The 12,542-nt window shown below is 42.1% G+C and overlaps 1 protein-coding gene across 2 annotated transcripts in view; it reads right to left on the bottom strand.

Annotated features, from left to right (window-relative positions):
- SOX5 (SRY-box transcription factor 5) overlaps positions 1-12,542 on the bottom strand; it is a 285,147-nt gene that overhangs the window by 93,681 nt on the left and 178,924 nt on the right. Inside the window, exon 7 of one of the 2 annotated variants that reach the window (XM_041484509.1) lies at positions 5,580-5,700. In XM_041484509.1, coding sequence (XP_041340443.1) covers positions 5,580-5,700 — 121 coding nt within the window. Of the gene's footprint in view, positions 1-5,579; positions 5,701-12,542 lie in introns of those variants that run through there. The other variant, XM_041484510.1, reaches the window with a different exon arrangement.

The raw sequence follows: 12,542 nt of genomic DNA, 5'->3' as shown, positions 1-12,542 counted from the left end.
ACTGCAAACACAATATGATTTGTTACAACAAATTATCCACAGGCCACAGGACAAATGGGCAAAGAAAAACAATTCTTGTTTCCAAAATTTTTTCATATTGCCATGAAAATAACACAGGTATCAGCAAATAAAAGGCTATCTATTCCTGAGAACTTGCCAGTAACGTGGATTTACTTGGGGTAAATCCCATTCCTGGAAACACAGTCTTGGCAACTATTGCTTCCTGAGAAAAGGAAACAAATCCTAAAAACCTCCAAATAACTCAATTTTTTGCACACCTTAGTTTAGAAAACAAGGTGAGATGTTCTTTGTCTTCTACAGAAGAAACTCAACAGCTTCAGTCACCCTGAAAAGCCTCAGGTCTGACAGAACACACCCCACTGCTTCAGGTTCAGGTCAACATTTCCTCCCCTTTCAGCATGATGACCAAATGCTTTAAGAAGTCTTGGAGAGCGGTTTCCTAAATTAATCCTACTTAGCATCACTAATTAGGGAAGACCCATCATGATTTGGGCTGCTCTGTGTAGCTGACCTGGAAACTCCTGGCAGACAGTTCTGCAAATGCAGAAGCATGGAAACGTTCTGACCATGCTGATCCTTGGAGTGTTGATGAAGACACAGAGAACTCTGTTCTCATCCTAACTGCTCCTGCCTTTTTTGTAGCTCAGCTCCCAGAAGCAGTTCCTTGTGCTTCCCCAAATCTTTATTTCACACCCTTTAGTATCTCTTGCATAGGAGATACAGCCATGCCCTAATATTCCACATACAGATCCATACAAATGTGCATTAATAAAAGGATCATACTACCTACAAACGACAAGCAGCTTGCTCAGAGGCAGAACCATGCAGCTTTTAAAGGGCACAATACAAAACTTCTTCTCTTCTATCACTTGCACCACTTTTATGCTTTCAAAGCACTTCTCAAATATTAATTAGCTCTAAATAAATTCTAATTATTTCTAAGAGAGGCCCTAGCAGATCTGTATCATCTGGTGTGAAATCTGACTTCAGTGAAGTCAACAGCAACAGCTCCTGAGACCTCAGCAGAGCTGAGATCTCCCTTGCCATTGCTAAAATCCTGGGAGCTGTGTCTATTATCTGCAAAGTACCACAGGCAGGGCTGAACCAGCAGCAGCAGCAGTAACAAGGGATAGCTTATGGAAGGAGAAGAAAGGAAGGGTTAAACGACCTGAGCCAATTTGGGGAGCCCAAATGTGGGAGAAGCTCTGGGAAATGCAGCAATCAGACTGATTTCAGCATCAGCTGAAATGGAAGGTGCTCTCCTGCTGCTAAAACCAGTTTCAATAGTTGGGATACTGGGTCAACTCCTCAAATCTGCTCATGCTGCCAGTCACTAACTTGGTTAACAACTAACCTCGAAACATCAGCCCTTTGTAAAAAGATTTGAATCTAAAAATATGTTTTATGTCTATATATTTTAGATATAAAATATGTAGTTGATGTTTTACATCTATAGATAGGTATTTTCTATCTATCTATCTAAAAATTACGTATTATGTATATCATAAAATACATATAAAGAAAATGAAAAAAAATTGCATGAAAAGATAAAAGCATTTAAATTTCAAATAGCACACATTGCATTACTAACTAAATACAGAGTGAGTAAGTACATAATCAGTATTTACCTTGCTAACTGGGGACTATACAGCCCATCACATACTGCCAACTTTTTTTTCTCATAAGAAAAAGTACTTCAGTTGTAAATAGTAATATTAAATATTTTATACATGCAATTATGTCTAGGTATGGAGGCTGAAAATTAACTGGAACCAGAGATTATGAATCTTTTTTCTCAAATAGAAATGTAATCCTAATAGAAGTTCCTCCCTTCATCTCTGCCAACTTTACCACCACACAATATGCCATAGAGAAAAAAGGGGAAGTGTCAACTTGTGTAAATTGTCCCTTATGTAATGCAAACCATCTGTTTAAAAAAAAAAACAAAACAAAATGAAAACCCAAGCCACTCCCAAGCATGATCTGCTATGGAGAAAAAGAAAGAAAAGGAAATGTAGTACATCAAATTGGAAGCCAAAGACCATGACCTGCCATGGAACCACGGAGAAAATATTTACCCCTCTCCTCCCTTTATTTACCCAATTTTGAAAAATATTTGGAAAAGCATAATTGAATCATTTGCTCTGCACATAATAGAGACTGATACTGCTGTATTTTTTGAGCGTTTCATCTCTCTAGAATGTTTTCCATCAGGCTGGAACCAAGCAGAGAAAAAACTCTTTGTTTTCAAAACCACATCTCCCAGTGATGCCACCACTGGGTTAGAAGGGCCCTGAGTCCTCAGCCACTGCAACCTGGCAAGGGATGGGGATAAAGCATCAGTGCACTTCTGCCCTGCTCCTCCTCGGGTATCTGCCAGGAAAGGAGCCTAAATGGACCACTGCTATCAATGTTATGATTATTTTTGTGTTCTCTTCAGCCTAGATGCTCAGAAAACAAAGAATGTGTAGAGAAGGCAATGCTCTTCTTTTGCAGCCTCTGTCTGGTGAGTCAGGAGTCCTTGGGTAAGCACTGCCTCAGGAACCCTCCCACTCACACACTCTGAAACCATTGGGGGACTCACATTTCACCCCCTCTTGGGAGGCACAGGTGGATCAGAAAGCACTGAGTAAGTTAAATGAGGTTCTGTTAGCTAAGCTGAATGAAAATAAAACAGCAGTACAGCTCTTCGTTATTTCTTCTCTTTTGCACACCCTGAGCCTTGATCACTCATCCTAGCTGGGCTGAAGAGGCCAACAGCTCCCACCACAGCCCCTGCAAAGGTTGCCACTGTGGCCAGGCTGCTCTTTAATCCCTTCCCAACAGCTTCCCATGAAAAAGAACCATCTCAGTTTAAGCAATTGAAACAGAGAGTCCTTGCTGTCCTAGCCTGGACAGAAGCAAGTTTGAGAATGCTTAACCAGGAAGCCTGGCCATACATGTCCTTCTGGAGACCTGGCTTCTCACAGGGGCAGGGTGCAGAGCAGCACAAATGTCCCTGTGAATGTGTCTCCAAAGCCAAGGAGCTCCACATCACTAGATAGTTATAAAAATATTTGTTGTTGCAATAATTCTCTCTTCCTTCTCCCCCGAATTTTCAAATCTCACTTTTTTTGCGGAGCAGTATGTGAAAACTTTCATACCTCTATGTTCTTTGTGACTGAAACTGAATAGTCACGTGGAGATTTTATCATTCCTATCTGCAGGTTGTTAATGCTAATAAATAACACAATCATCACTAGAGAATTTCCATCAATCAGCCACAGAAAACAATTCTGAAAAATGCCACCAGTCCAGAAAGAAGGGCAGGTTTTCCAAAAGGACTGGGAAAATGCAGAAGTGAGGCTCCATTTTCACAAGTCAGGCACATAAACTGATTTTGAAACACAGAATGGCAGCCATGTACACATGATGCTGGTTGGGTCTTTGGAAGTTCCTAGGAAGGCTTTGCTCCCAAAAGCAAACTCAGTGAAAACCAGGCATTTAACCCATTCAGAAGCCGAGCAAATTAATCTGCTGGACATTCTCTGCTGCAGCACAATGCTGGTACTAAAACCCACTCCAGCTCAGTTCAAGCCAGCACAGGTGACTGCAGTGAAGCTTGCAGTACAAGAATTTGGTAAATACCCCTAAGGCTTAGATCCTAGTGCCTTTATCACTCTTAAGAGGAAGGTTTAGTCTCCTAAATCACTCAGGTGCTTAACAAAATTGTACCCCAAGCTCTCTGGTTTACAGACTTTGCCAAGTGGACTGATACACAGTAGGGCAAGCAAAAAAATGGGAGAAACATGTTTTAGTGGTCTGTCAAAAACATGACTTGATGTGAACATATGGTGGTTTGAAGGCAGCTAGGTGAAGCTTTCCAGGTGTAGCTAAATGTGTATGTGAGTTTGTGTTTACTCTAGATGGTGAGTGAAAGGAAGAAACCCTTTGGACCGCTTATCCCTTCTCCTCAGCTTCGCAGTCCAACTCAGCCAAACATGCCAGGCAACCACCAAACACAGAGCTGTCTTTTTCCACTGGCTCCTGCTCAGCCCTACATCTTGGCACACTGTTAATTCCAAGCCTTACTGCCAGAAGCAGCAGAAACTTTGCTCTTTTTGCCTTTCAATTTTCAGGGTTACACAAACACGTAACGTCACATCTATTTCACAGATGTGAGGAACTACAGGACCATCATGGAGCTCATGTGCACGCAGAACAAAGAAGGGAAAAAACCACCTCAACTCCTACCCAAACTGGACTTGACTAACATGGAAACAACATCATCTGCCAGATCTATCTGTCTTTGCTGACCTTCTGCAGCCCCACAGCCATGGCAGCATTCACACTCAGCGTGGCTCGCAGCTACACGTTCTGTCACGTTCTGTCACTGCTTCTCCCAGCCGACAGAGACTGAGTGTGTGAAATCACTGCAAGAGCTGAAAGAGACCATGCTTTGGCACTGCAGCTGCTGAGGGATGTGAAGTGTTTGGAACAGTACCTGCAATAGTGGTCCCAGTCTGTGAAATATCAGGAAAAGGTGTTAGTGGCCAAAGAAACTCAAGTACTGTGTCTGTGATGTTCAGAAGCTGAGAGAAATCTGAAATTGTGGGGCAAGCCAGCTTAACTAAAGAAATATTTTTATGTTCTAAGTTTACAAAAATGCAGCAGTGGCAAGTGCTGAGTAACTCAAACCAACTGATGAATTAATGAGTTAGTCAAGGATACAGATGGATACAGGGACATGGACATAACAAACACCCATACCAGAGACAGAGAAGGGTGGAACAAGCAAGTCCAGGATAACTCAGTAGAAAACTGATGGCAGAGGAGTTCTACAAGTGCACAGAAACAAGTCTATGAAATTCATGCTCTAGCTAAGTTTATTCACAGAAATAAAGTTCCTTCATTATTTCTTAACTTGTATTTATTCTCATCATGTTGACAGGACGATGAAATCCTATAGAAGGCTTAAATAAAATATAAAAAAAAATCTGGGGAATGTAGAGAACAATACAAATCTTTCAAAGATTAAAAAAGTAGATGCTATATTTTTAAGTGTTAGGCTCTCACAAATATCCTCAGAGTTTGTGTTAGTCCATCAAACTGAAAGGCATATGCTATCTTTGATCTCTGTGCAGAACCTCCGTTGAGATTAATGTGAGCTCTGTGTGAAGAAAGAGACTAGAATAGGCCCTCAGTTCACAAATAGCAAGCAGTCTGCTTCAGGAAAAAACATGTTTTCTTACAACAGTGTTGAAATTTATTGGGAAGTTTCAAAAAGCTTCTCTTCAGATGCAAGTTTGTGGTCATGAGCATGTTCACTTGTCAGAAAGGCCTGTCAGAGAGGAGGTGCACAAATGCACCTCTTGTGTCAGATGTTTGGCTGCTATGTAGGAACACATCCCTCATCTCTGACAGGCTTTTCTCACACTGTAACAACTAATGCCCTGCTTCACACTCATCTCTGCAAATCCATGGCTTTGTCCATCGACAGGGTGCTGTTTTCATAGAGATTGGCAGGAAAGTGTGCCCTGTAATACCCACTTCCAGCTAAAAGAATCTCCAGGACTTACTGCATCCCGCCTTGTAGCTGAAACCAGGAGGAAGGAGGAATCCTTGCTGTGCAGCTGCTGCTAGGGTTCGCTGGTCTGGAGGGAACACGGGAATCATTAATGGAGGCAGCTGACCCTGGACCTGCTGAACAGGAGAGGGATAATCAAACACAGGATTTTGGGGGGGACAATGTCTGCTGATATGCTCTCTTTCACTGCTGATCTGAGAGGCGAACACCTCTTCATACTGGGGTGTTCCAGCAGCATCAACTGAGGAGCTTCATCTTCATCACCAAACACGCCATATGAATCACATGAATCCAAAATAAACTGAAATATTTCACTAAGGCATATCTATATCCCACTTAATTATTCCCCCCACAGTCCATGATGACTCACTTATCTCTGGCTGCAGGGGGGTACTTCCTTCTCTTTCACTGAACTGTGTAGCAGTATCTGTTTCAGACAGTAGCTTTCACCCTGACCAAGCCCAAACACAGAGACACCTCCTCAGAAAGGAAAAATAAGTGCACAAGCAGCACACAGCACAGCCAATGCTATTTTTCTGCTCATACACGTGCACTTATTTGTACATGTGAAAAGACAAAGTCTCAGAAAAAAAGGCTGAGACCCTTTATTCACAAATAAAACAGCCATGGCTGAAGTGTTAGGCGTTCAACTTTGCACAGCAACTCTACACAACCATGCAAGCCAGGAAGTGGAAAATATTATATTGTAAGTGGATACTGCAGGGGACTAAAGCCATGCAGAAATTAGTCATCAAAGCTGGAAGTGGGCCATGGCACAACGTCTACTGCTGTTGCTTTTACCCAGTTCCGTTAATAGCTTTCATAATTGATAGAAATGGAAGCTGTCCCTGCATTTCACACAGATGAGAAACACAAAGTTTGCTGGATTAAGATGCTAAATGTCTCGTTTCAATTTAAACCCCCCCTGTACTGACCAGATCAGTCAGTCAAGAAGGCTGGCTCAGTTTTTAAGAGAGCTCATCTAGATTTCAATGGCGCTGCAAAGCTGAGGCATCGGAGATGGAGACATCTTTGTAAACTGTAATTTATTTTGTGGCCGTAAGTAACTCAGAAAATCAGAGTATCAACAGACAACCTTCTATGCTGAGGGGCACAAGAAGGTGTTAGTCCCTCCACTGCTGCCTGACAGCAGAACTGGGAAAGAGAACCTGCCCCAGCCCTTGGCTGCCACCGCTCAGAATACACCATTTGACCTAATTCTATTTTCATTTATTCTCCTTAAAATCCAGGGGCCACGTCTTGGTTCACCCAACACCGTAACCAGGCAAAACAGTGATACCAAATTTGGGATTACCATCCCTGTTAATTTATGCCTGGAGCCAGCAACACCCCTGTGTGTGCTGACTGTGTCTGTACGGTCTGAAACCATTTTCAAGCATAGAGTTCAAGAGCACTGTTGACAGAAATTCTTGCAGTGGGAGATTAAGAGTGGGGCTGAAAGACAGAGTAGATGTAGCTCCACTCACTGAACCAGCTTGATCCATTTTTTTGTTACTTCAATATTTGTCTTTCTATTCTGATCCTGTTAATTAGAAGGCATACCTATTTTCAACTCAATTACGGGAGAAAAAACCACATAAAATGTGATTTGTTCTCTATCTGCACGCAGTTATCCCAGAGCTGTCCAATACCTGCCTTTTCTCCACGTGTTTATTTTTTGTTTATTTTGTTTGAGGTTTTGTGGTTTGCCTTTTTTTTTTTTTTTTTTTTTAAAGACAAAGACAAAGTAACTGTATTCTTTTAGAACAAAAATGAACAGCCATGCGGAATTTTTGCATAGTACTCTTCTTCGGCAAAAAGCCACAGAACTTTTTTTTTTAAATGGTTTCCAAGGATGAAAGTGACTTTGCCAAGCGAAGAAGCTTCAAAACAGGACTCAAAAACACTAATAGAAAGACAGATGGTTCTACTAAGTGCTTTGCTGCCAAAAAAAATGTTAAAAAAAAGTGAAAAAAATGGAGTGATGTTATTGAAGCTGACTGCAAAGTTCTCTGATGACTGCAAATACTCTTGTCCCACTGCAAGTGTTAACTCTGCCTCCAGGGCTAATATAACTAAAGCACCACACACACACAAATTGTCATTGCCAAGCCCACAATGTAGCTTAAGTCTGCACTTGATTCCAAGTGACTGCCAAACACATGAGCAAAACACCACGCTGAAAAATTCCCATTTAGGAAAACATTTACCAGGAAAATGCCCTTTCTTCCTAAATCTGACTGCTGCATTTCATTTTTTTTCCAAATTGCTGCTCCTCTGTAACTCTCCAAGGGGCCTTACAGCCCCTGATTTCAAATGACACAACCCTATTTGCATTAGGGAGGTAAAAGCTATGGAGTGATGAGGATGGTTTGCATGGATATAGAAATAACACAGTCAAAACAATGTGATTTTCATTCCAGGATGGAATGTATGTAGCAACACTCAGCTACACTTCATTTTCTCCTAAACACAAATAAATGCAAACATTAGTTTATTTTAATCCGATTACCTGACACAATATCATACAAATTATGGACTCTTCGTTTTTATGGCTCATTTAACTACTACGTTTTAACTCGTTATGTTTATTATTATTATTAACTGGAATTGCTAGGATACAACTGCTTCAAGTGGCATTGAATACAGGCCCTCCTTCTGAGTTTTACATCTAAGGTGTTTCCCTTTTTTTCCTCTTTTCAAGGTATTACTACATCAGTTAAATCTCTCAAGTGATTTTTATTATCAGTTCAATCAAATATATTTTATTTTTATTGGAAGCTTACATACCTTCCAATATTTTCTGGATTGTAACTTCTTGATACTGCATTTCTAATTTGAATATAATGGACTGCAAATCAGGGCTGTTTTCCAGACCCCTTCAATTTGTTCTGCTAACGGACATATATCCATAAAAAGAAATACCTCTTCAACAATCTAATAATTCACACAGCTGTCAAGATTCTCCACTGGCCAGCCTCTCTACGTGATGACCTCTTCTCAGCTGTAATATCCTAAAGGGGAGACAACTGTATTTGAAATCCTCACAAAATTCCCAGTGGATTTAATGAGCTACAGTATCACCCTGTATCCTCTCACCTGCTTTATGATGTTGGTCTGGAGGATACAGACACAACCCTCCAAGGCCTGCTTTTTCACACTGCTGCCACTGGGTCAGCTGAGCACACTGTGAACCCTTCATCCATTTTTCTCTCTCCCCTGCCCAGCCGTGGCAGGGGAGGGTGAGTGAGTGGCTGCTGTGGGTGCCTGCTGCTTGGCCAAACCAAACCACCACAGCAGGAAACCTTCAGAGCTGCCACTGATAATCCAAAAAGGTGTCCACCCCTAAAGAACTTACCACTGCAAAAACCAGGATGAGCACATGACAAGCACCTCACGGTAAATCTACCGTCCAAGTGAAACACCCACAGCTGCCTGCGGAGATTCCTGATTTTGAGAAGTGCCTCAATGTTTCTTCATTTGTTTCAGTGCCTTTGAAAAGTCTGGCCCTAAATGGCTTACCATATCAAAGGGAAACTTTGGCAAACTTGGAAGCAATTCAAGCTGTTGAAGCCTGGGCCAGCATCGTCACAAATCCGTGCGTGTCCTTTACGGCTTGACCATAACAAATCCAAGCACACAAAGACACTGCATCCAACACAGCCACAGTTAATATTTCCAGGATTCTCAGCTTCATCATAACTGTAGTATTTCCACCTAAATTCTGCTCTCCTGTCTACTTTTAGGAACATACTATGGTTACCACAGCTACCTAAGCACCAAGTATGTTTTTAACAGTTGCCCCCACTGTTTGTTACTAGCTCCTGCTGTGACTTCCACAAATTTAGATTGCAAACACTCGACAACTACAGTTCTATTTTCTGTAAAAAGTCCTGTGTGCTTTGGGTCACTATGTAAATAGCTACACAGGGAAATAGTTTAAAGGAACATTAAGACTGCAAAGTTAGACATTTGTGGCTTAGAGAATGCCAGGATCAGGGAAGCATCCCTGACTTTATTTTGGTCCTTTATTGCCCCTGCATCCAGACAGAATTCTTCAAGTTCAGAGTTTTCCCTTGCACATCTTGCTTCATCTAGAAGGCTTAAACCATTTCTCAAGTGACACAAATCCATACTTTCAGCAAACCTAAGCCCCTAAAATAGCAGCTGCTATTAGTTCTATTTTCTCTTCATATACTTCCCCCAATTTCATTTCCACAGCTGTTCATTACATATTTATTAGCATCAACTTTTATATAAGTTTTCCTCTCTCCAAGGTAAATATCTCAGTGCATTTCCCAGCATCTAAATGTTACATATGTAACATTTTCCACTGAGGGGCAAATACTGCTAAAGCACGCACCTCTAGCTCTTCAGAAGCAATTCTATTATTCTATTTCTTTTGGTGAGACTGGTAATAACAAATTACTGAGTGTGGGTAAGAGCAGCTGCTAAAAGCAACACTCTCTTCCCTTCAACCTGACCAAACTCTGCTGAGTACATTCCTCCTGAACTGTTCAGAAGAGGCCCTTCAGGAGCTGCATGAGCATCTCTGCTGAAAGGGACTCTTAGGTGGTTTCTTCATGTAGAAGTGTGGCTAGTTTTTATTTTCACTGGAGTTATTCTCAGCTGCCCCAAATAAGTTCAGATTTTACATTCCTAGAACGGTGGATGCACATGAATGATTTTATTAACTTCAAACTGTTGTACGAATATCCTCCTGCTTGTGACTTGTTTGTAAGTTAAGCATCTCTTCTACTGTTTAGGGAAGAATGCAATGCACATTTCACATGCAGCAACACAAACCTGTCCTTCAAAAATGACATGTTTAATTGCATTTGTCCCCCTTCCTCCAGAAACACTTGGCTCTCAGTGGCACACTCTCTGCTGAAGGACTGCATTCTTTAATTAGCACATGTGTTGGCCCTCTTTCCCTCTACCTCACCCCCCTCCCCATGTCTATCTTAAGGAAAATAAAAATATATGTCCCCATATAACTACAATCTGCTATTTTCCCTTTCAGTGATGTTTAAAATAAGAAAATGTTTTTCTCTTCTCTGTATCAGCTCCCTAAGCTGACACAAGCATGTCCTGAGCCCACAGAGCAGCAAGCCCTGCCTATCCAGGTTTTGGAATGATCCCTCCTGAGCCTGAGGTGCTTACTGCTGTCCAGGATGCAAAGCAGAAGTGGGTGCCGTGAACTAGAGGTGCATTTTTTCTCCCTGATCACCACCTGCAAGCTCTTCTGCAGCGGACCATTTGGGCCCTAAATATTATTCTTCCCTTTGCTGTGTATGAGGCTTAGACAAGTCATAGCAGAACTTGCCAAAATCGACCTGCCCAAAGAGCTGAGCTCCCTCGGCAGCTCTCACGGCCCCCTCAGCTGACTGCAGGCAGTGCCTGCTGGCAGGAAACCTGCTCCCACAGGGGTGGTCTCTGGGGACAATGAACGGGGGGGTTCAGGGAGACAGCTCAGCACCCCCACACAGGCTGGCACTTAACTCTGCTGGCACGGGACAGCTTTGTTCTGAGCGGTGGGGTGCAAAAAATGGTCAGCTTGATGGAACAGGGACAGCATCCCTAACAGGTATGCAGCTTGGCACACGGAAAACACAAGGAACAAACCTTCAGAATGCGTCTCAGGGAAATACATAAGCATTTTCCATTTTAAAAAAGCAAGGCTTTTCAGGCTGGAAACTTTCCACCTTTGCTCAGTCCCTGCAGGAGAGGCCAGGTGTCACTACCAGCATCCATCTCCACTTCACCTCATCACAAAGTCTGTAAATTAACACACACAGCCTTTTTAACTAAAGTGCAGCAAAGTGCCTTAAACTGCCAAGTAATACAGACAGTAGCTGTTTCCTTGTTGGTAACTTCCTTCCAAGGCTTTCCTCCTCCAGTTCATGCCACAGAACAGAATGCAACGTTGACAGACAGACCTCCAGCAGCACTTGGCAGGACAGAGGCCAAAAGGACCTCTCACATTAAGGAACAACCCTTGGACACTTCCAAAGGAAAAAGGCAGTTCATGTGTTGTTCGTTTCTGTAACTAAAATAAAAAACTCCAAAACATTTTTTTAAATATTTTATTTAGTATTGAAGAAACATAGAGAGGAGAGGACAGCAGTAAGATGACTTTTTTTTGCACAGGGATGAGGTTTAATAAGTATTCTTGCTTGTGCAACTTGGCATGTAAGTTACCCACAGGGCAGCTCTGCCACAAAGGTATTGGAACAAACAGCCTACCTGAAATAAAAAGTACATAAACTAGAATTCATTCCAGCTGTTTGAAGACAAAAGCCTAAGAGCTCACACAGGGAGGGCTGCTCCAGATTGTAAAAAGCCCCAGTGAGTGGGGTTCTCTGGCCAAACCAGGACCTTCAGAGCAAGTGCCTGTAATTCAGGTAACACTGGAAGACCAAAGTGCACTCTCAAAATGCCTCTCCTAATCCCAGCTCAAGAGCAACACTAAAAATAATTTGCCCTTTCATTTTTATAAAAAAAGAAGATTCATTGCTTGGTGGGCTGAGCTACTTGTTTCATGAAGAGGCTGAAGTTAGCAAATGGGCTTTTCAGGCACGATGACCACTGTTTTGAGCAATTCATCTGATTTCACCTCAATATTCACACAAACACTGATTTCTCATGGCATAGCTTCCAAGCACCTGAACACCCTGTTTAAATGTTAGTGCCCTTCCTAGAACAATAAACAGGACTGTAAGGGAAATCTGCCACAGACTTGTGGCTGTCAAAACAGCTGATTTAGATGCTGTATTTTTCTTTATTTGTGTTTTTGTTGGCTACCAGAGAGTTGCTCCTAAGTGCAATGATCAAGAGTTAATCCACACAGTCACGTCCCTCAAAGTGGAAAATCTCTGAAGTTCCACGAATGCCTGGTGCCACCTTGCAGCATATGACAGAGCAGTTTCCATATGCCTGGCTAATGCTCTCCCCA

The sequence above is a fragment of the Pyrgilauda ruficollis genome, unplaced genomic scaffold (genome assembly GCF_017590135.1).
Source record: "Pyrgilauda ruficollis isolate IOZ18807 unplaced genomic scaffold, ASM1759013v1 scaffold66, whole genome shotgun sequence".
Lineage (NCBI taxonomy): Eukaryota > Metazoa > Chordata > Aves > Passeriformes > Passeridae > Pyrgilauda > Pyrgilauda ruficollis.
The sequence above is the reverse complement of the archived record's forward strand: the minus strand, read 5'-3'. Positions and strand labels throughout refer to the sequence as shown.